This window comes from Heptranchias perlo, chromosome 21 (assembly GCF_035084215.1).
Source record: "Heptranchias perlo isolate sHepPer1 chromosome 21, sHepPer1.hap1, whole genome shotgun sequence".
Taxonomy (NCBI): Eukaryota; Metazoa; Chordata; class Chondrichthyes; order Hexanchiformes; family Hexanchidae; genus Heptranchias; species Heptranchias perlo.
In genome coordinates, this window is record NC_090345.1 from 26,000,138 (window position 1) to 26,024,093 (window position 23,956).

The 23,956-nt window shown below is 42.6% G+C and overlaps 1 protein-coding gene across 3 annotated transcripts in view; it reads left to right on the forward strand.

The window, feature by feature from the left end:
• Positions 1-23,956, forward strand: part of edrf1 (erythroid differentiation regulatory factor 1) — a 63,301-nt gene that overhangs the window by 1,697 nt on the left and 37,648 nt on the right. For all 3 annotated transcript variants that reach the window (XM_068002342.1, XM_068002341.1, XM_068002340.1), the window contains exons 2-6: positions 9,735-9,937; positions 11,060-11,126; positions 17,637-17,762; positions 22,160-22,284; positions 23,373-23,532. In XM_068002342.1, the coding sequence (XP_067858443.1) occupies positions 9,735-9,937; positions 11,060-11,126; positions 17,637-17,762; positions 22,160-22,284; positions 23,373-23,532 (681 nt within the window). The remainder of the gene's footprint in view (positions 1-9,734; positions 9,938-11,059; positions 11,127-17,636; positions 17,763-22,159; positions 22,285-23,372; positions 23,533-23,956) is intronic.

The window sequence follows — 23,956 nt, forward strand, 5'->3', positions numbered from 1 at the left end:
AGTACCGCATGGTAGGCTTGTCATCAGGATTGCAGCCCATGGAATAAAGGGGGCAGTTGCAACATGGTTACAGAATTGGCTAAGGGACAGGAAACAGAGAGTAGTGGTGAATGGTTGTTTTTTGGATTGGAGGGAGGTGTACAGTGGTGTTCCCCAGGGTTCGATGCTGGGACCACTGCTGTTCTTGATATAAATGACTTGGGTGTACAAGGCACAATTTCAAAATTTGTAGATGACACGAAACTTGGAAGAGTAGTGAACAGTGATAGTGATAGACTTCAAGAGGATATAGACAGGCTGGTGGCATAGGCAGACACGTGGCCGATGAAATTTAACGCAGAAAAATGCGAAAATCGGTAGGAAGAATGAGGACAGGCAATATAAACTAGAGGGCATGATTCTAAATGGGGTACAGGAACAGAGAGATCTGGGGGTACATGTGCACAAATCGTTGAAAGTGGCAAGGCAGGTTGAGAAAGCGGTTAAAAAGCTTACGGGATCATGGGCTTTATAAATAGAGGCATAGAGTACAAAAGTAAGGAAATAATGATGAACCTTTTATAAAACACTGGTTCAGCTACAACGAGTATTGTGTCCAGTTCTGAGCACCGCACTTGAGGAAAGATGTGAAGGCTTTAGAGAGGGTGCAGAAGAGATTTACTAGAATGATTCCAGGGATGAGGGACTTCAGTTACGTGGATAGACTGGAGAAGCTAGGGTTGTGCTTCTTGGAACAAAGAAGATTGCGAGGAGATTTGATAGAGGTATTCAAAATCATGAAGAGTCTAGACAGAGTAGAGAGAGAGAAACTGTTCCCCTTGGCGGAAGGGTCAAGAACAAGAGGGCATAGATTTAAGGTGATTGGCAAAAGAACCAAAGGTGACATGAGGAAAAATTTTACACAGCGAGTGGTTAGGATCTGGAATGCACTGCCTGAGGGGGTGGTGGAGGCAGATTCAATCATGGCCTTCAAAAGGGAACTGGATAAATACTTGAAAGTTAAAAAACTTGCAGGACTACGGGGATAGGGCGGGGGAGTGGGACTAGCTGGATTGCTCTTGCATAGAGCCGGCACGGACTTGGTGAGCCGAATGGCCTCCTTCCGTGCTGTAGCCTTTCTATGATTCTATGATTAAACGTGGCAGCTCAACTAGATAAGACATTTTTAAAAAAAAAAGCAAACTAAATCTATAGTTGTGTATATATAGAAGCATAAATAGAAAAGCAAGCAGGTAATTTTGAACTTGTACAAGCCGTTAGTTAGACAGCAGTTGGAGTATTGTGTACAGCTTTGAGCACCCCACTGTTGAAAGATTTTAAAGCAATGAAGTGTAGAAGAAGGGTTCTAAATAGAGACGTGAGAAGTTAGGGCTGCAAAATTCAAGGAATGACATGAAGGTCTTCGGAATTTTGAAGGGTTACGACCAATTAAACAGTGATAGATTATTTTCACCGTCAGTGTGAGTGAGGTGGTAACGAGAGGACACAAACGTAAATAATCATAAAAATAATTAAAGGAGAAATTTTTTTTTAAAAAGTCTTTACAAAGGGTAGTTAGCGTGTAGAAATCTGTACCACAAACCGTTATTGAAGCAGAGCCCTTTTTTTTCATTTGTTCATGGGATGTGGGCGTTGCCGACAGGGCCAGCATTTATTGCCCATCTCTAATTGCCCTGGAGAAGGTGGTGGTGAGCTACCGCCTTGAACTGCTGCAGTCAGTGTGGTGAAGGTTCTCCCACAGTGCTGTTAGGTAGGGAGTTCCAGGATTTTGACCCAGCGACGATGAAGGAACGGCAATATATTTCCAAGTCTTTTAAAAAGGGAAGCAGATGGTTGATTGGAAAGGAAGAATATTAAAGGTTATGGAGAGTGGGATTACTCTCGGTGGCTTGTGGAGCAAAACGCTGGTGCAGACTTGATGGGCCCAATGGCCTGTGCTGTCACATTTTGTTTGTTGTGTTAACCTTAGCTCAGTAGTAGCACATTCTCCTCCTGAGCGAGAAGGTTGAGGATTCAAGTATCACTCCAGTACATGTAGGCTGACACATCAGTGCAGTACTGAGCAGGTGTTGTGCTATCGGAAGTGCTGTCTTTCAGTTGAAATGTTAAACCAAGGCCACGACTGCCCCTTCAGGTGGACATAAAAGATCCCATGGCGCTATTTGAAGAAGAGCAAAGGAGCTCTCCTGGTGTCCTGGCCAACATTTATCCAAGCCACATCACTGAAAAGGATTATCTGGTTATTTATCTCATTGCTGCGTGTGGGACCTACCTGTGTGCAAATTGGCTACTTCATTTCCCTACGTTGCAACAATGCATACACTTCAATATATAGAGATGCATCAGTTATTTATTTTCTTTTCGTCATCTTTCGGTCACTTTCTCGCTCGCTCGGGGCCGCGCTCGGGCTCTGGGCCTCTTTTTTTTTCTTTCTTTCGCTCGCTTACTTGGGCTCTGGGCCCCGCTCTCTCTTTCGCTTGCTCACTCGGGCTCTGGGCGGCGCTCACTCTCTTACTCTCACTTGCTCTCGGGCTCTTGGCTGCGCGCGCGCTCTCGCTCGGGCTCTGGGCTGCACGCGCACTCTCGCTTGCTCGCAGGTCTCATTTCTGTCCTTTGTTGCAGAGCCTGCTGCCATATGTTCTGGTCAACAAGATCCTATGGTGGACTATCAAATGTAAACCAAGACAAGCCACTGCTCTTCTACTATTCTTTGTCTTCTAACAAGAACTTAACAGAAGGAGCTCTCGTGGGGTATTGCAATGTGGTATCTCTTGTAAGTTCTAATCCACTGATTTAAGATGCCCAATGCTCGCTATCTGTGCTAAATAGACCAAGGGTAAACTTTCCAAAATTCAGAGGGAAGAAAAGTGGCACCCTCTAAAATTTGATATATTGACCTTTTCTGTAGAGAAACTGATCTCTCGCCAGGTGGTTTCACAGCTTGGAGTCCTATGCAGAGTTTTTCAGCTCGGATATTTATCCCTTATGAATCTACTTTCCAAACTGCCTCTTCCCAGTTAGAAGCTGAGAACTCTGAATCTGATCTTTCAGATGTAGAAAAGCGGAATGTGCCAACACATAGCCTTCCTGATCCTGTCACACTCAATTAGTTTTTAAGGGTGCTTGAAGTTTTCAATACTCAGCTAGCCTAGAGTAGGACTGGGTTAGCTTTAGAAATTTAGGGAGTAGGGATGTAGGAAATCATTTTGCCCCATACCATATGTTTAATCCTCAAGGATTATAGCAGTCAAGATATATTGAATGTATAGAGTTCATGAGCTAATGTGGCTGTACTATATTTTCTAATGGGTGTGAATTCCAATGTGATCTTCTCTGTCCGTCAGAAATAAAGTTAATGTTTCAATGCAACATTGATTCTTTCCCTTTGTAGAGGGTGGCAAAATGGTTTGACTTACGGGGATGTAGGACCATTGTTGAAGGATTGGTCCAGGTCAGTCTAGCCTGGCTTCAGATTTATTGGTCTGATTTCTTTTTCCCAGAAAGCATTATAACTGCAGTCCATTCTTTAGACCTCAAATGAATCCCTTCAGGAACAAACAATAGTTCTAGTGGAAGACATGATTCAAACTACATCTAGAGAACAAGCTGCTATCAATAGTATAGGCTTTGCTATTGGGTGCATCACCCATGGGATTTTTTTTGTCATTTTGCTTAGCTACAGGCATTGAGGTTACAAAAATAATTGCTGAACCATCTCTTTGGGAAAAGTTTGGTTGATGATCAAGTGAGTCAGTTATCTGACGACTACAAGCATGACCATGATCATAATCAGGCTATCCTGACAATGGCAGGTTGGGTTAATTCCATCTTTTGGAGGAGGGAGAAGTATCTACCTCATCTATACACCATGTTAGGGCAATTCAGCAATCCACTCAAGTGTTCAACACAACTGTCACAGCATGAGGCTTGTTTTCTGTAACAATGTCCTGAAGCAAACTGCTCTCTGATCAGACAGCCCTCTTCTCCATTCACCACACACACTCTCATCCCCAGCAGTGATTCTTTTTCACCCATCTTACAAAGAACCCAGGTGGAAGGCAGCTGCCTTCTGATTGTCACTAAATGGAGAAAGATGACATCAGATGCCTAGGTACCAGAAACAGTTGGCAAGTAGTAGGCTGTTCACTTTCAATTCATTCCTCGTGTTTTAGTAGTATGATACAGTCCAGTCATCCAAATGATTCTCTCCTGATAACCTTTTATCATCTGTAGTAATAGACCAGGTCCAACTGAATCAATTTTGAGACAGATTCTACTCGAGGTATTTAATAGTCCACCGCATCCTAAACCTATTTTCCACAAGTAGAGGAACAAAGTGATGATGTGATTCAGGCAATATGTTTGAAAGTCTGTTGGCTGTGTTGGATCTCAAGGCTGCCTGCTTCCATATTGACCAGCAGGTCTTTATCTGTCCTTTTCCTATGTTTTATATATTGCCACCCATCTATATAATCCGAAGTACTTGACCTCCAACTTTCAGGTTGGATCTACCAGTACATGGTGCTCCTCTCCAACCTTTCTTTGGCCCTCAGGGGTTTTACAAAGCAACTTGTTTCAAGGAACCGCCTACAGATCTTAATTTTATCTGGATGATTGTTTACGATAAATCCAAATCTAGTCTCAACTGACATCATTGTTCACTTTCCAGGAACTGAGTGTCAGTTTTCACCAGAAGAAATCATGCTTAGAGCCACAATACAGGTCATTCAAAGGGATTCTTTTACGTATAGATTGATGCTGCTTCAATGCTCGATCTGAGATGGTGGTTGTAGGAGCACGGCATGCTTCAGGAATTTCAATCTAGAACTTTTAACCTCAGCTCACGCTGGTGAAATGTACCCTGTAGCAGGGTGGAGAACAGATCTTCAGGATCAGTGGGTACAAAGCCATTGATATCCTACAAGTCTGCTGGGCACATCAGTTAGCCTAAACAGTGAACACTGTGATTGACCCTTTGATTTTCTGTTGCAGGCAAGTTAGTGCGTCTCTAGACAGGCAATATTACTTTAGTAAGACAACAAACGGGTGGGTTGCATTTAATATTTCTCTGTCATTGTTTTTCTACTTGTCACTTGATGCCTGAACTGTACCCAGCATCTTGCCAAGGGGACAATTCAAAAGGACTCGTGGGGTTGGGGGTAATATATTAGCATGGATAACGGATTGATTAACGGACAGAAAACAGAGTAGGAATAAACGGGTCATTTTCAGGTTGGCAGGCTGTAACTAGTGGGGTGCTGCAAGGATCAGTGGTTAACCCTCAGTAATTTACAATCTATATTAATGACTTAGATGAAGGGACCAAGTGTAAAGTATCCAAGTTCACTAACGATACAAAGCTAGGTGGGAAAGTAAGCTGTGAGGAGGACACAGTCTGCAAAGGGATAAAGACAGGTTAAGTGAGTGGGCAAGAAGGTGGCAGATGGAGTACAATGCAGGAAAATGTGAGGTTATTCACTTTGGTAGGAAGAATAGAAAAACAATATTTTTTAAATGGTGAGAAACTATTAAATGTTGGTGTCCAGAGGGATTTGGGTGTCTTTGTACACGAAACACAAAGTTAACATGTAGGTGCAGTTTTGGCCTCCTTACCTAAGGAAGGATATACTTGCCTTAGAGGCGTTGCAACGAAAGTTCACTAGATTGATTCCTGGGATGAGAGGGTTGTCCTATGAGGAGAGATTGAGTAGAATGGGCCTATACTCTCTGGAGTTTAGAAGAATGAGAGGTGTTCTCATATGTTGAAACATATAAGTTTCTAAGGGGGCTTGACAGGTTAGATGCTGTGAGGCTGTTCCCCCTGACTGGAGAGTCTAGAACCAGGGCGCATAGTCTCAGGATAAGGAGTCAGCCATTTAGGACTGAGATGAGGAGGAAGTTCTTCACGCAGAGGGTTGTGAATCTTTGGAATTCTCTACCCCAGAGGGCTGTTAATTGCTGAGTCGTTGAGCACATTCAAGACCGAGATCGCTAGATTTTTGAACTCTAGGGGAATCAAGGGATATGGGGATCGGGCAGGAAAGTGGAGTTGAGGTCGAAGATCAGTCATGATCTTATTGAATGGCGGAGCAGACTCGAGAGGCCGTACAGCCTATCCCTGCTCCTATTTCTTGTGTTCTTAAGTTGACACTCTCCGATCTTCATGAATAGAAGAACCAATCTGAGCTAACTTAAGACATCTTCAGGTGTTGGGGTTACCTAGGGATTGATATATTTGTGTCAGTGGATATCTTCAGGAGCAGGGATTACCCAGATATTGATATATTCATGTTAGTGGACTATTGCCAGTTTTCCCTCTTCCGGTCTAGAATCATGAACAATTCAGAATGAAAGCTGGATATTCTGTGATGTTTCTGGATTTCTAGACCATTTTTCCACAGAAAAGATATGGAAAAAAGTGTTACTTTAAATGTTGTTAAAAGTATGGTGTATTCCTACCATTAATAATAATTTTAGAAGTGGGGCTTGAGATGGTAGGTAGTTAAGTTATTAATATTGTTTCCTCATAGACCGTAAGTAATAAGCAATTTATTGGCTTGTCACTGTATTTGGAAAACACCTCTCACCCATTGGGTTGGAAAACCCTTTGATTTCTGTCTGAGAAGGGAATCAAGAGATATGGGGATCGGGCAGGAAAGTGGAGTTGAGGTCAAAGATCAGCCGTCAAGAAGCGACAGGACTACAGGGAGATGCATTTTGAACATGATGGCTGCAAAGGCAGTCAGTTTTTGTTAAAGGAAAAGATGTGAGGGCCTTAGCTGAAGCGAAGAGGTTAGAAATGTGGGAGAGTAGTTGGGGAAACCTCTAGTTTAAGTCAAGTAAGACAACCCACTGATATGGGAAAGCTTGGCATGTTCTTTTGTTTCATTACAAGAATATAGGTATCAGGTGAACCTGATCACAACTGTTGCTCTGTACGTTTGACCTTACTGTGAAATAAAGCTAGTTAAAAGAAAGACGCCAAGACTGCTTATGGGAGAGACTGACGCCACTGAACCCAAGAAGGCAAACCCGAATTTGCTGGATGTGCAGATCTAGGATCCTCTGGCTATTGAGTGGAATTGTCTAGGAGATCGAGGGTTGTCATCTTTAATCATTGACATCCTAATAGCTGCTCGTAAGCCTTCTAGCCTTGGATTTAGTATTTTAAATTGCATTGCTTCACTGTGTGCATCAAAACATAATGATTCCATATCTTGAGAGTTGATTTCAATTCTAAATTGTCTGTAGTTGCTGTTGACCTCCTGCTGAAGGTAGGCTCCTTATAAATTCATGTTGCTGCCATCTGTGACCCCAGTCTACAGTTACACCCTGGGCTTCCTTCAGTAGGGCTTTTATAGAAAGTTTCTGTTTATTTCAGTAGTAACACTCCTACCTCCAAATTAGAAGATTTAGTACTGAGGGAGTGTTGCATTGTCGGAGATGCCGTCTTTTGGATGAGATGCTGAATTAAGGCGTCATCTTGTCAGTTCAGGTAGATGTATTTAAGGAAGGGAGTTCTTATGCCCTGATCAAAATTCATCCCTCAACCAACGCCACCATTGTTGTTTGTGGGATATTGCTGTGTACAAATTGGTTGACACATTTGCCTACATAACAGTGGCTACACTTCAAAAGTAATTAATTGGCTGTAAATTGCTTTACTTCATCCTGAGGATGTGGTGGGCACTATATAAATGCAAATTCTTTTTTTTCCCCCCCCCCCTTTGTTTTCTTTCTCATGGCTACTTTACAAAAACTATTAAAATTCAATAAGCAGGCATTCTTGCTCTCTTGGGTATTCTGTTCTTGGAACTGGAACGTCATCCTTTCTGCAAGAGTTCCCACAGCCTAATCTGTCATTACTTGGCTGTCTCTAGCAGTGTGTGAAGGAGGTGGAAGAAAGATTACCTATCTTGTAGAGCTTTCCGGTTTCCTGTAAAGAACATTCTCCACACACCATGGTCCCTCCCATCCTTCCCCATAGAGTACTTTTTTTCTTAATTTTTGGCCAAAAAGATATTGGAGCTTTTGTTCGGTTTATGTAGGGTAAGGGTATGTATGGACCATATGGCCTCATCAAATTTTTAAAGCTTTAAAGGGGAGGACGTACCTGGCTTTTTTTCTCTCCCCCAGGAGCATGACCTAGTGCCAGTTCACTCCAGTGGTGTGTGGAGAGATGTACCTTTTTAGAAAGAGGAAAACTCTGCAAGGTAGATTACACACGCACATGCGTATGGACGTACGTGCTGGGCAAACCAAATGAGGGACAACCCCCATTTTAGATGTTTCCAACATCGGTGTCTAACAATGTCAAGTGATGTCAGCATTGTCCCATGTGGTACAATTATTCCTACGCTATATAAAAATCTTGCGCCAGGAAAAACATTTTCCCACTCCGTGGCATCCAAACTGTCAAATAAATGACGATACTCTTCAATGCATTTTTTCTCATCGTAAGAGTTTATTTGTTAACTGCAGTAGTTTTTTTAAAAATAAAATTGTATATAATGTACATTGACATCTGCACCTGCCAATACTTGTTATGGTCGGTAGTATTCTTCACACTAGGAATTTTCACCTTCAGGTTTTGATGTCAGTAGTTTGAACTAAGTTCATAGTGAGCACAACCCCACAGCACAATACTTTTCTTAATTTGGCACTAAATTGACTGCTTCACTCAGAGGCCATATAAATTACTTGTGTGAAAAATAAAGAATGCCACACTGATACCATGGGGAGCTGTTCTGAAATTGGGATTAACACACATTCTGTGTAACGTGGAGGAAGGTTTACTCTGCATTTGGTCATGCTCTACGTGACTGGGATGGCTTGATATTGATGTGGGTGGTTAAAAATAGAAATGCTTCCAATCCCTAGCACACAGATCCTTTGCTTTGATAAATAAACCAAAATGGATGGGTACAATAGACTAATGAGTATTTTCCTAAACCCAAGAGGTTAGAATTGCAAAAAGCAGACATCATGCCACAATTTAAATCTGAATATCGCACTTCAAATCTGCCTTTCACACTTTAATAAACAGTCTTAAATAAACAGGATCTATTCAATTAATCATTCTGATTTGCTCAAATATCCAATTGCTTCCACTAAGAAGAAAAAGAAAGAACTTCCATTTAGATAACGTCTTTCATGACCTTGACGTCCCAAAGCGCTTCATAGCCAATGAATTACTTTGAAGTGTAGTCACTGTTGTAATGTAGGGAAACATGACAGCCAATTAGCGACTGTAGTGAGATAACTGACCAATTAAACTGTTTTTTGTGGTGTTGCTTGAGGGATAAGTGTTGGCCAGGACGCCGGGAAAACTCCCCTGCTCTTTGAATAGTGCAATGGGATCTTATACGTCCACCTGAGGACGGATGGGACCTTTGGTTTAACGTCTCCCTCAGTACTGCACTGGAGTGCCAGCCAAGATTATGTGCTCAAGTTCTGCGATTTATACCATCACTTGTGATAAGTATTAAGTATGGTAGGGAAGAATGTTTGCCGTAATTGTAGAATAATACTTCTTGCTGTATTAAAGTTAGTATACAATTAAGTGATTGGTAAGAATGAGATGAATTGTGTAGAATACAGTCTTTTCAATTGAATTCAAATGGTCTTCATAGTGAAAGAGTAACATCGCTGTTAATTGCTGCGCAAAATGGTGTTTAAAACAGCTAATTCCTGCTGTTTCATGTTCATTGATTAAATGCTTTATTTTAAAATAGGAAAGCATTCTTGGAGGCAATGAAGTGAAAAGCACAGCAGTGGTAAAATACTCCGCTGCTCCACCTCCTGCAGCTTATGCACGGCTTCAAGAAAAAACAGACCTTAAGTTGCCACCTGCAAATTGGTTACGTGGAATTAGTCAGCTTGGGCAAACAGGTGCCACCACTCTAGGTACAAGCAAAAAGAGCAAGCCATTTTCCAGGTGACTTATTTTAGATTTGTAATTGTTAACCATTTACCTGTGGTTAATTTATTCTTCCTTTTGCAATATGAATGTTCACTTGCATTTTATTTGAGTATATGTCCTTTTTGTGATTTATATGGTTATTGCAGTGACAGTTTACTGATGGGCATAATTCATACATGAAAAAGGCCCATAATTCATAATACAGTGAAAGTGTTTCTCATGAGCAGAATGATAACTGCACTTAGATGATATTGTTCCAAGGTCACTGAAGTTTCAATGTAAAACAATTTTAAGTAGAGTTTGAACTTTTACTGCAAAAAGTTAACTGGTAATCTCTATGCATAAAGAGTATTCATATTATTTTGAATCGTAGGTGTTTTTTCTTTCTTTAAACCCCCCCCTCCAATTTTCTACTACAGTACTCTGTTCTGAATGCATTGACCCATGCAGTCGCCATCAACCACGGGGACATTACAACTGACTCCAGTTCTATTGTCTCCCAGTGGACATATGCACAGTTTTTATCTGGAACAGGGTTGGTGGGGGTGGGGGGGGTGTGGGTGGAGTGGAAGGAGAAGACCATGAGGAGGGGGATTCATGGCTGCTTCACCCCCTTCACCTCAATCTAATCGGATGGAATAGTAAAATTAGACTTTCATAAAAAGAGCATTCGTGTACCATTTGGAAGTCTTACAAATATATACATCATTACTCAAATGAATAGTGTCTATATTTAAAGATTTCCTTAATTCAAAACTGTGTATATGTACTATCTGAGGCTCTCTGCATCTATCTACATCTATTGAGTTTTCTCAGCTATTACATGTATTGTGCATTGTGTGCACACATGCTTTATTGAGAGAGAAATTGCTCAGTAAAAAATGATCAGAAACTGCAAGTATGGCTGTTTAAAATGTGCCATTGGTTTCACCATTGCTAATTAAATGTAAAAATCACCTTTTGAGAATTCTTCTTGCTAATAAAATGGTAGAAATACATAGCAACTAGAAAGAGAAAAGGGAAGTTAATGTACAAGCCATCACCAGAATTATCCCTGTTTAGTTTGATAAATCCTCAAAATAAATCTACAACTGATATTTATTAAGAATATTAAACTTTGTTTATTTTTTCCTCAAGCTTTGGAATGGCATACGACTTCATTGATTGCATTGGGAATGATGTTGACGTTGTGTCTGATTCTGAGGTACTGTATTCATAATGCTATGTATTTAATGACTAGTTTAAACTTATTTAGTGTAAAACCCCAGCTTGACTAAACAGTATATCAGTTTTGAAAGTTTTTCAAAAAGTAAGAATCTCCCCATCAATACTCTATTTAAATACAATTTTAAAGCAATTATAATTTAATTGAAATCAAAAAAAGCTAATTATCTCATTGGTAGATTGGCTGGAAGGAGTTGCTGAGCCACTCATTTGGAAGTGTATACAACCAATAACATAATTTTACAATTAACTGGGTGCCAGCAGCACCTCTAGTATCTTGTCCAAGTAGCTGTTCTTCATGTGTGAACCCTGACCATGAGTGCTAGTAGGCTATTTGATAGTGGGTACTTTTGAACCTGAACCAGTCTTTGCCTGATGTTTACACATGCACACTTTTCAGTAGGGATCATTGGATAATGGGATAATGGTCAGTAGTGGGAATCTTGGCAGATTCTACTCTTTTTTTTTCCCCTTCCCCCCCACTCCCACACTGCTAATTACATACAGTAATGTCTAAAAGCTTATGGATTAGCCCATGTTGCTTCCTTACATATATTATCTAAAGATACCTGCTTCAGGAAAATTTGTGAAAAACAGCTCTAACAAGTGGAGTGGCTCTTCATTGCCCCCTTGGATTTACTGCCAGCTGGTGATAAGTGCAGTATCCATTCAAGTAGTTACTTGGCAAGCTGCATTTTATTGGTGGCTTGACATCATTGGCATTCTAATATTTCTGTCTTGTACCTTTTTTTTCCCCCTCACTTCCTCAACCAAGCAGGTCCAGCAACCTGCTCTCAACCCTCCAGCACTACATTGTATCCAACTACTAGGCGCTGTGTAACACAGGCTTGGGATGAGTGAAAGAAAGAACAAACTTGCATTCTATAATGCCTGATCACATCTCAGAAAAATTCCAAAGAATTTTGCATATAATGAATTACTTTGAAGTGCATTCACTGTTCTGTAAGTGAATGCAGCAGCCATTTTGCAAACAGCAAGTTCCTACAAATAGCAACCAGTTCTTTGGTTTTTGGGTGTGGTGGTTGAGGGGGGAATGTTGGCCATGGCCCTGAAAAAATTCCCTGCTCTTTTGCCATGGGCTCTTTAATGTCCACTGGATCAGACCCATACAACTGTGTTTTAACCTGTCATCCGAAGGATGGTATCTGCTTTAATGTTGCATCTTAAGGCACACCTCTTGATAGTGCAGAATTCTCTTAGTAATGCATTGAATGGCAGCCTAGATTTGAATTCAAATCTTGAAGTGGAACCAAAATTCAAAACCTTCAGACTTAGAGGCGAGAGTGCCACTAATTTGAGGCTTTTTTCCTTCTACGTAGCTAAGATCAACATCGTAGCCATGCAACTGCATCTTGCCACTTGTAATGGCTGTATATTAACTAATTTTGTTAGATTGTTCGATTCATTCCCTGTTTGTTATATTGATGGTTACCATTTAATGTGGAGCTGCAACGATTAATGTGTTCCAGTTGCTGCCTCATAGGGCCCGATATTGGGAGGGAGGCGGGTTGCCAGAGGGGGGTCGACTGGGCACGTAGGTAACGCGCCCAGTGAAATTGGTGGGTTTGGCACGCGATCGTAAGTAAATTGAAGCCACTTACCTTGGTTTCCGGGTTTCGCGCTGGAAAGCTGCGCAGCGGGCGGACTGCGCACCCGCATCATAGGCTGTCAGCTGGAGGAGCCCTATTTAAAGGGGCAGTCCTCCACTGACTCTGCTGCAGAAAGGAGCCAAAATTACAGTATGGAGCCACCTAGGGGGAAAGCTGCTCCCAGATTTAATGATGCCTCACTCCAGGTCTTACTGGATGCGGTGAGGAGGATGAGGGAGATCTTCCACCCGGCAGACAGGAGGAAGTGGCCTGCCTCTGCCACCACGAAGGCCTGGCTCAAGGTGGCAGAGGAGGTCACCAGTACCACCAACATATCGCGCACCTGCATACAATGCAGGAGGCGCTTCAATGACCTAACCAGGTCAGCCGAAGTCAGCACTCTTACTCATTCCCCTACACTCCGTCTGCCACATCACCGCCCCCACCCCACATCTCCTCCTGCACTGCCAACACTACTTTATCACATTACTCCTCACACCCACTGAACTCTCATCCTCATCTTACCTGCACTTCCTCACCTCCCCAGTACTCATCCCACCACTACCACTCAACGCAATCCTCATACAATCTCATGGCTCTGTCTCATACTCACCCTCTCATGCATCTCTTTCACGGTCAGCCTCACCCAACCTGCCACTACCTGTGCTGCAGCCACAAGGCATGCATCACGTATGTGTAGTAGGAAGCGTAAGGCAAACGTGTCGTGAGCATGAAGGGGATGCACAAGGGTGTTTGAGGGTTTGTCATGGTTTTTACTTATATTTGATTTCTGATCAACTCATTACATATTATATTGTCACCACTACTGCCATGTCTTGGCCGTTCTTGACTGGCTTGTGCAATAAGGCCCTTTCATGAGGTTCGCCATGAACACCCTTGATGCCACCCATTGGGTCACCCTACAATGCGTGTATGTGTAGTTGCACAACTACTTTGTGCAGCTGCCTTTTGCGCAGCACTGTGTTGTGTAGCTCCATGTGGCGGAGGTGGACGATGTGCCTGGCGAGGCTGGCGATGTTGCTCGTCCTCGGATGCGATGCATGCAGCTATGGAACCCCCCCCAATCCTGACTGTGTGAGTGTGAGAGGGTCCGCAAAGTAGGTAAATGTGTTTGGACAGCAGACTTTAGGGTATGATGTAATAATTTGGAGTGTGGAGACAACGGTGTGGCAGGCAAAACTTTGCCTGAGGTGACCGAATGCTCTGCTGTAATGCATGAGGGTTTACCCCGCACCTGTTAAATGGACCTTTGCAGCTGCCGCTGGCTGCAACACGTCTGTTTAAACAGGGAGTGTTTCCCCCAGCATGGGAAACACGCTCTGGGTAGTCCAAACTCCGAATCCTCCTAAAATCTCCAACTAATGAGGTCTGTAAATGACCTCAAGTACCCAGATAATGATCTTAAGTGGGATCCCTCCCGCTTTAATTGCCGGTGGGAGTCCTGCATGCGGGGGCCGCGCGTGTCTCGATTCGCGTCATTGGGGAACCCGGAAGTGGGCGGTTGGAGACGGGCTCCAGACCCGCTCCAGGAATCCCCAATTTGAGGAGCCCCCCCCACCGCCATGAACGCACCTGCTCGGCCATCCGAAAATTGACTCCATAGTGATAAGACTGCAGAGTTAGAACTAAGTATAGTATATTACAAATCTTGTGTTTGCATGCACTTCCTGTCAACTTTTTCTATTAGAAATTCCTATGTCCACATTTTTAATGGAAATTGCATATATGAACTTTGCCATGCTGTAAGTACACTCTGCCACCAGTGATGGTGCTACAATGTCACAGTTTTGTGTTTCCTAGTTGCCTAGGCTGTCGTTAACTAATTTCTGATTTTAATTCCTGCTGGTGAGATTTGCAATATGGTGGGAATACACTTTTGAGGTCTTTCATAAAGTAATGTGGAGCATTAACCGGTATGAGCTCTATGCTTAAATTTCTAATTGAAGTTAAATAAAATCTATGTTGATATCCTATTTAATACCACACTTGCAGTGCAAATGGAATACTTTGACAAGTCATTCAATGTGGAATTCAGATAGGTCCACAAGACACTTGTGCTTGTAGCAGGAATTCTCTATTTCGTGATTTACATTTGAGTATTCTCTTTTCTGCTAAATAGTTATGCACCTAACTGAAAATATTCATTTAGCATTTATTTAACTGTTTATGGTTTTTATTTGGTATATGGAATTAAGAACTTTTGGTGTCCATGGAAAATATATAAAACATTTGGAACCTGACCAAAGTTTTGTGTCATTTTGCCAATGTAAAAGATCTATTTAAAAATGAGTAGCTGGCTTCAAAAATCTGTCTAGTGCCGAAAATAAAATATATATACATGTGAACCACATCCAAAAATTTGGGGGAAAAATGTTCATTGTTTCTGGCATTAGGATTGTTTCATTTCTATAAACTTTATATGATCATAAAATAGTGCCACGCTTACTAAAAAAAAATTGAAACTCCTAAATTTTAAATGTATTTAAGCTAAATATATTCAAACTGCATAAAAAGGATGACATTTTAAAGAATTAAGTGTAGGAAAAAAACTATGGTGTATTGTGATTTATAGCATGTTCAAGTATTGCTTAATCCACTGTACATTCAATTTATTTCATGCGATCTGTAAAGTTGACTCTTTGGGCTCGATTTTACCAGGCCTGCGGGTTTCCGGCGGGTTGGGTTTCGGGAGCGTGGTCAACACGCTCGGTGAAATTAGTGGGTTGCCCGCGCGATCGTAGCAGGCAACACACTAATTGGATCCATTTACCTGCTCTTCCGGGCTCCGCGCTGCTGGTCTGCACGTCGGGCGGGCTGCGCATGCGCAGTACGATCTGTCAGCTGGAGGCTCTCTAGTTAAAGGGGCAGTCCTCCACTGACAGATGCTGCAACCAATGGAACAAATTACAGCATGGAGCAGCCCAGGGGGAAGGCTGCTCCCAGTTTAATGATGCCTCACCCCAGGTATCATCAGATGGGGTGAGGAGGAGGGGGAGGACAGAGATCTTCCACCCGGCGGGCGGGAGGAAGCGGCCCGCCTCTGCCACCAAGAAGGCCTGGCTTGAGGTGGCAGAGGAGGTCACCTGCACCACCAACATATCGCCCACCTGCATACAGTGCAGGAGGTGCTCCAATGACCGCAGTAGGTCAGCCACAGTGAGAACACGTAGTCTTTCCCCTACACTCCGTCTGCCACAACACTGCCCCCACCCCACATCTCCTTCGGCTCCGCCAACACTACTCTGTCACATCACCCCTCATACCCACTCAAACCCCGTCCTCATCTTACCTGCATCTACTCACCTCGCGAGTACTCACCCCGCCACTAACACGCAACCCAATCCTCATATAATCTCATGGCTCTATCCCATACGCATCCTCTCGTGCATCTCCCTCACGGCCAGCCTCACTCAACCTGCCACCACCTGTGCTGCAGCCACAGGGCATGCATCACACATGTGCAGTAGGCAGCGTAAGGCAAACGTGTCGTGAGCATGAAGGGGATGCACAAGGGTGTTTGAGGGTTTGTCATGGGTGTTACCTATATTGAATTTCAGAACAACTTACATCACACATTATATTGGCACCACCACTGCCATGTCTCCGCGAATCCTGTCTGTTTTGTGCAATAATGCCCGCTCCTGGGTATCACTGAGGACCCACCACTGATGCCACCCATTGTGTCACTGCAGAGTAGGTGCAGGTGTATTTGCAGGGCTCCTCCGCGCAGATGACTGAGAGACATCGGCGGTGTACCCGGCTGCACCCTGGAAGGATGCGGAGGAGAAGTTGTGGAGGGCAGTGGTGACTTTGGCAGCGACAGGTAAGCAGATGGTGCTGGGGCCAGCCAGGAGCAGCTCGGCATGAAAGAGGCTGCAGATGTGCACGACTACATGTCGAGTGACTCTGAGCCTCCGTGTGTACTGCTGCTTAGAGAGGTCCAGGAGGCTGAGCCTCGGTCTGTGGACCCTGTGGCGAGGGTAGTGCCCTCTGCGACGCATCTCTCTCTGCGGTAGCCCTCCCTCCTGCTGTACAGGTGGATGTGTCACAGCACTCTGTTGTGGAGCTCCACGTGTCAGAGGTGGACGGCGAGGCTGGCGATGTTGTGCGCCCTCCGAGGAGGTCATGACTGCAGCTACGACGGCCCCCATCCGCAATATGTACATCTGAGGGGGTCCACAAGGTAGGCACATGTCTCCGGACCCCGGGGTGAGTGTGCAGGTTGGTGACTTTGACCGTCAGGAGGGGGGTGGTGGAGGCCACACTTTGTCCCAAGTGACAGAGCGGCCTCCTGCAATGGGTGAGGGTCTCTTTTCCCCCCCCCCCCACCTGTCAAATGGACCTTTGCAGCTGCCACAGGCTGACGGCTGCAACACGTCCAGTTCAACTAGGACTGTTTCCCCCAGTGTGTGAAACAGTCCCATATTTCTCCAAAATCACACACAGTCCCTTAATCAGGTCAGTTAATGACCTGAACAAGCAAAATAAATACACTCAAGTGGCATCCCGCTGGCTTTAATTGCCTGCGGGATTCCCACCAGCGGGAGCCGCGCACGCACCCCCGCACGTCATCGGGGAACCCGGAAGTGGGCGGGATCGTGGCGCGATCCGGTCACGTGCCTGGATATCGGGATTTTCGGGGCCCCCCCCCCTCGCTGGAAACGCACACAAAACCCGCTGGTAAAATCGAGCCCTTTATTTCACTAATTAGATTAAATAATATGTCAACTGCTATATGCTTCAGATGGTTTAATTAATTGTACCCACTATTGCTGAGTGAATAGTTAATTTGACATTTTTAAAATACTTCATTTTATGGTGATAATGAATTATAATACCATCTATTTTGTTAAAATTAGAACATAAAAAAGTTGCTGAAGATACCATATAGCAAATCACACGTCAGCATGGGTGTTCATCGCGTTGGGAGGACCCTCCTGCTTGATGAATTAGATATTCAGGAACTCTTTATGACCTCGTCCCAAGTAAGTGAAAGTTAACTCAACGTATTCATTGTTTTAACCATGAATTTGCTCATAAAACCATTTATTCGTAGCACATTGGACTATTTCTCAATATATTGGGTGAGCAAGGGGAAAGGGCTAGAATTAAATACTGTGGCTTATCTGCTACATTTGCAGGTAATTGAACACTTCATTTATTTGCAGCATCAATTAAATCGCAAAATAATTTTGTGCCATTGATGCTAATTTGATCTAGACATTCCAGAGAGCACTTTTCTTTAAAAACTACACTTTAGGGATCCCCTTTTTTTTTAAACCCTTTTTATATCTTCTGGCCCACACATAATGATTCCTTTAATTGTTTGCAGGCCTCCTGCCTGTGCAGCTCAGTAACTGGCTGCACAAATGTGTACAAAAATAGCCGGGATCCCTCTTCCACTCCAAACTTTGTTACTTTGAGAAAATGTCCTGATCTCAATTGATGTTCTTGAATGAAGCTGCAGTGCTTCATCTAAACAACTAAGTGTCCTTAACTTATTTACATAAAGTTTGTTCAGTATAGATTTTGCAGGTTGATACAAATTTGATCCACTTCATCCTCTTGACCATTTTAGTCATTTGCCAATAGTATTAAAACGTTAGCTTTATTTGATGTGTTTCTATTGTTTACTGGGTCTTTTAATTGCATTGCAAAATAACTTGCCATTCATCAATAATGATTTAATGCAGAATATTAGACAGCAGTGGTTGTGGTTGCAAGGCTGTAATTTGACTGCACAGCTTGACATTAGTTGAATATTCAGATTTTCATTCTTATAGTTCATTCCCTGCTATTCAGTATTCCATTAACTTTTCCTTTTGAATCCTTGGTACAAGACAAATGACCCATTTTAAGTTGCTGAAGGTGAGTTGATTCATTGAAGCAGCTGTAAAGTTGTGCACTTCAGTTACATTTGATAGTAATTATAATTAATCCCCAGTTGTACTGAATGCTTAGTAAATCATGTTCTTCAGCATTGCATCAATACCAAACATGCAGTATAACACTTGATTTATCAGATATTGGCAGTATGGTGTTGTAGTGTAACACCCTGGATGAATTGAGTGCAGAGACTACTTTTTAAACTACTGATATTATGCTGTTGAATAGTTGTGTCTAGAATTTCCTCTCTTTGGTATTGTAACAGATTCTTTAACCCATTTATTTTGTTCTGCTAAAATAGTGAGGAAAAGAATTTCTAGCCAGTGAGTTAAGAGCATTGAATTGCTATTATCCCATGGCATAATTTCAGATCCATAAAATTTAAAGTATTTGGGCAGTCTCTTGTGCCGACTTTAAAGAGGTGATTTTTCCTGATCCCCTGCCACTCTGCTCTGGCACTTGACAGGAGCAACACCTTGAAGTGTTATTGAAGGGCTGTTATGAGGAGCCCTGATGGTCACATAGGTACTGTATACTACACCCTGAACTCTTGGAAACTTTGTCACATAGTAAAGATTCTGTGCTCTTGCCAGTTGATGCCTTCTTTTCACAGAGAAAGTAATGAAGGTGTTGCCCTTGCAAACATAGTCACAGTCATTTGTTTGAATACATCTGTGGACTGGAAATTGGCTGAGCTGACATTTTTTATGGTTGCTTGGTAGGATCTATGAGAGGTCTGTGTATGTCTGGAACAGATGGCATAGTTAAATGACTGTGCCAGCTCCACTGTACTAGAGAGGCAAACAGGTCTCCTTTAACATGCCCAGGTATTGAGTTTCAACGACAACAGCAACTTGCATTTATATAGCACCTTTAACGTAGTAAAACGTCTCAAGGCGCTTAACAGGACCGTTATTAATCTAAATTTGACACCGAGCCACATAAGGAGGTATTAGGACAGGTGACCAAAAGCTTGGTCAAAGAGGTAGGTTTTAAGGAGCGTTTTAAAGATGGCGAGAGAGGCGGAGGGAGGAAATTCCAGAGCTTAGGGCCTAGCCAGCTGAAAGCATGGCCACCAATGGTGGAGCGAATAAAATCAGGGATGCGCAAGAGGCAAGAATTGGAGGAGCGCAGAGATCTCGGAGGGTTGTGTGGTTGGAGGATGTTACAGAGATAGGCAGGGGCGAGGCCATGGAGGGATTTGAAAACAAGGATGAGAATTTTAAAATCGAGGCGTTCCTGTACCGGGAGCTAATGTAAGTCAGCGAGCACAGAGGTGATGGGAGAATCGGACTTGGTGCGTGTTAGGATGTGGGCAGCAGAGTTTTGGATGAGCTCAAGTTTATGGAGGGTGGAAGATGGGAGACCAGCCAGGAGAGCATTGGAATAGTCGAGTATAGAGGTAACAGTGGCATGGATGAGGGTTTTAGCAATAGATGAACTCAGGCAGGGGCTGGGACGGGCAATGTTACAGAGGTGGAAGCAGGCGGTCTTGGTGATGGAGCAGATATGTGGTCGGAGGTTCATCTCTGGATCAAATAGGACACCAAGGTTGTGAACGGTCTGGTTCAGCTTTGGACAGTGACCAAGGAGAGGGATGGTGCCGGTGGCTAAGGAATGGAGTTTGCAGCGGGGACCAAAGACAATGGCTTTGGTCTTCCCAATATTGGAGGAAATTTTTGCTCATCCAGTATTGGATGTTGGACAAGCAGTGTGACAAATGAGAGACCATGGAGGGGTCAAGAGAGGTAGTGGTGAGGTAGAGCTGGATGTTGTCAGTATACATGAGGAATCTGACATTGTATTTGTGGTTGATGTCACCGAGGGGCAGCATGTAGATGAGAAACAGGAGGGGAACAAGGATAGATCCTTGGGGGATTCCAGAGGTAACTGTGTGGGAGCAGGAAGAGAAGCCATTGCAGGTTATTCTCTAGCTATGATTTTCAGGGTCCAAAAATGCAGGACACAGGGAACTGATGGGTGCAGACATAATGGGCTCAATTTTCAAATTAAAAAACGGGTGGGTTGGGGGCAAGAGGGCATTGAAAATTGCCACCATTTAAGACCTGCCTCCAACCTGCCCATTTCCAGTTTTCACCGGGGCGGGACGAGGGGCAGGCGACCAACCTGCTCCCAGGAGGTGGTTTCAAGGAGGCGTTAGGCCTCCATTTTTCACCAATTCCCGATTTCAACCCCGGAGGGCCGGGATTACCGGCCCTTCTGTTTTACGCCTCGTGAAAGGAGGCGAGAAGGCCCGAGACCAACAGGTATGTGCCAAGAAAGGCACAGCTTGTGGGCCCGGAGGAGGTGTTCTTCTCCCAGGCCCAACAAGCCTACCTGCACCGACCCCTTCAACGACCGCAGAGACCCCCCCCACCCACCCACCCACCAACAAACAAAGACTGACCTGAAGACGTCCTCTCCCTTTCTGGTCTCCTGTCCAACTGAGACCATCCTGTTAATCAGCCGGTTGGTCGGACGGGAAATCTACAAAAAAATATAAAAGACACCCTTACGTCAAAATCATAAAGACATCCGGGGAACCCGGACTAATGGGTTTCCTGACCTCAATTTGACCCCCTTCCCCCATCCTGGCTCTGTTTTAAAATCACCCCCAGTGCCTTTGATGTTGATTATGTATCTGGTACATCCTCATAAACTTACCTTTTTTGCAAAATGGAGCGCTACAGGAACCTCCACAGGAATTCTAAACCACGGCAACAATACTGACATTTTTTTTAATATGAAAAATGGTGCCTTTGACAGCAACAAACGAATTCTGGGAGCAAAAATGCAACCAAATAAGAATGTTTCTTGGAGGGGTTTCTGAATCTGTGTAAGCCAACCATTCGGTACCAGTAGAAATTATATGATTGCTGAAGTTTCAACAAATTCATTGTTTTTTTTTGTTAAAATAACTGACAATTTAAACATTCCACTATTCGTAGCCCTTTTTGAAAATGAAAATGTTGGTAGCATTTTTTTTTCCTAATCTGTGGTCTTTCCAAGCCAGGCACCATCTTCAGTTGGGGGTAACTAGGTAATCTGCACCCAAGCCTCTTAACAGTACTACCCTATGATGTGTGAGAGAGCAGTCCTTGGATATTTTAACTCTCAGTACTATTAAGGGAATACCATGACTCAACTCAGCTCAGCACCTTCCTACAATACCATGGGGACTAGTAACTCCATGTTTAAAATTACATTGTACTTTTCTGTGATGCAACCTATAGGGGTGCATAGTGAAATCTCTACAATGAGGCTTTGTGATTTCCCAGAATATGTACCTTTGGTCACAAACTGTTTGTTCTAAATGTGAAATAACTCAATGAAATGTTTTAATTCTTTGTAGTGACAATGAAAAATAGTGCACTTGAATGAAATATTTTTTTACCCTATTAGCACCTTATCCACATCTTGGTCATTTGAGTTTGTTATACAGTTAACTGTTCTATTTCCAATTTTTTGTGAATGAACAAAACCTGCTTCCTTTTAGACAGGAGACTGGAACTGGTTAAAAGAATTATACCAAAGACTTGTGGATCCAAAATGGCAGAGAAAAAAGAAGAGCAGAGAGCAATTTTACCAGAAAGCTATTCTTTCCAAATTTTTATACTATAGGTGAGTGCACATTTTAACTTGTGATCTATCAGTAGATGAGTTGACAACTTGGACACTAGTAATCCTGTTACATAACACTATACAGGTTAATATATCTGTTTATATGTGACAACATTTCATGGGCTATTTAAGAGGTGGAATTGATTTTTTTTCAATGACAGTGCAGAAGATGGAGTTGAGAGACTGGCTAAATCCAGTTGTGTGCAATACAAAGGAATGTGCATTCCCAGACCAGATTGCATCAGTTCCTTTCTAGTTGAAAGTGACTTATTGCTGTCGGAAAAGGTTGATTATGCTTCTCCTTTTAGGGCTAATGATTAGTTGATTGGACAAGTTCAACTTTACTTAAACTACCGTATTTGTAGATTCTGCTTCACATCAATACCAATACAACGTATAATTCAATGAATCAGCATTATGACTCCCAAATGCATTGTAGCAGAAAGCTTGTGAAACCACCTCTAGTTGGTGGTTTCACTTCTCCACTGTTGTATGCAGACTAGTATAACTCCAGCTTGACTGAGGTTAGGTGCAAAGTAACACACTACAGGAGATTACCAGATCATGATGCCAGCAGCAGAGCTTGTCACAAGAAAAATGTTCCCACCCCACCCCACCCCCAAAGTTTACAATTTCACTAAATATTGTGCGTAAAGAAAATTCTCCCCCATTAATTCATTTCATCATAGTGTGCTGGAAAAGTATACAAAATTCTCATAGTTCAAATTCCATTAATAGCAGTGCAATTTTTAATTTGAGGACTTCTATTACTTTTTGTAAAATCCGTCTAATTCCTTATTAGGACAGCATTACCTTGCATTGATTTTAGAGACCTGGGGGTTTATGACTCTGAATTCATACTAAAAAGTAGAAAAATGTTCCATTCATTGTACAGACATTTTTTACTTAATTTTTCATTTTGTTCATTGAATCAAAAATGGCACTTTATGACCTTTAAATTGCAGTAATGGTTTGCTGTTTTGTTACATTTTGTTTCTTTTTCAAGTTTCCCAGAACTTCAAGTATTGATAAGTTTTTATGGTTGTAAACATAGTATTGAATTTTTTTTTTCTGTTAAATATTTTTAGCATCAATGGAGATTGTGGAGCAGAAGCAGTTCCAACTCCTATTGCGCAACCTGCTGACACCCAGTCCCAGGAAAACCCAATGGAAATAAAGGAATCCTCCTGGCCTGCACCACTGGGAACCCCTGCTTCTGTTCCTGAAGATGGAAATCCTCAAAAACAGGTAAAATTATTTAATCTGTGTGAAATCTACATATTTCATATTTCCTGAAGATGAACTTAAATTAAATGAACTGTTGTGAGATAGGATTTTTTACATGTCAATTAGTTATTTACTGATGTCCAGTGAGAACTTTTCAGTATCTGGTTATAATATTTACATTCCTAGTTTGGAATGACATCTAGTGGCATTCTATAAAATTTGGTTTAGAAATATAGTCAACACCAGGCAAACACTTAATTAAAAACCACACCTTTCTGGTGTCAAACTATTCATTTATTCCCACTGTGTAGAATTATTGAATCAAGCATAAAATGATTCCCAGTTATCCTTTTTGTTACATTTATTATTTTTATATATTGAGCATAATAAGTTGACTGTCAATTTTCATAGCCAACTAGCATATTTTAGAAATCTGATCACTTTT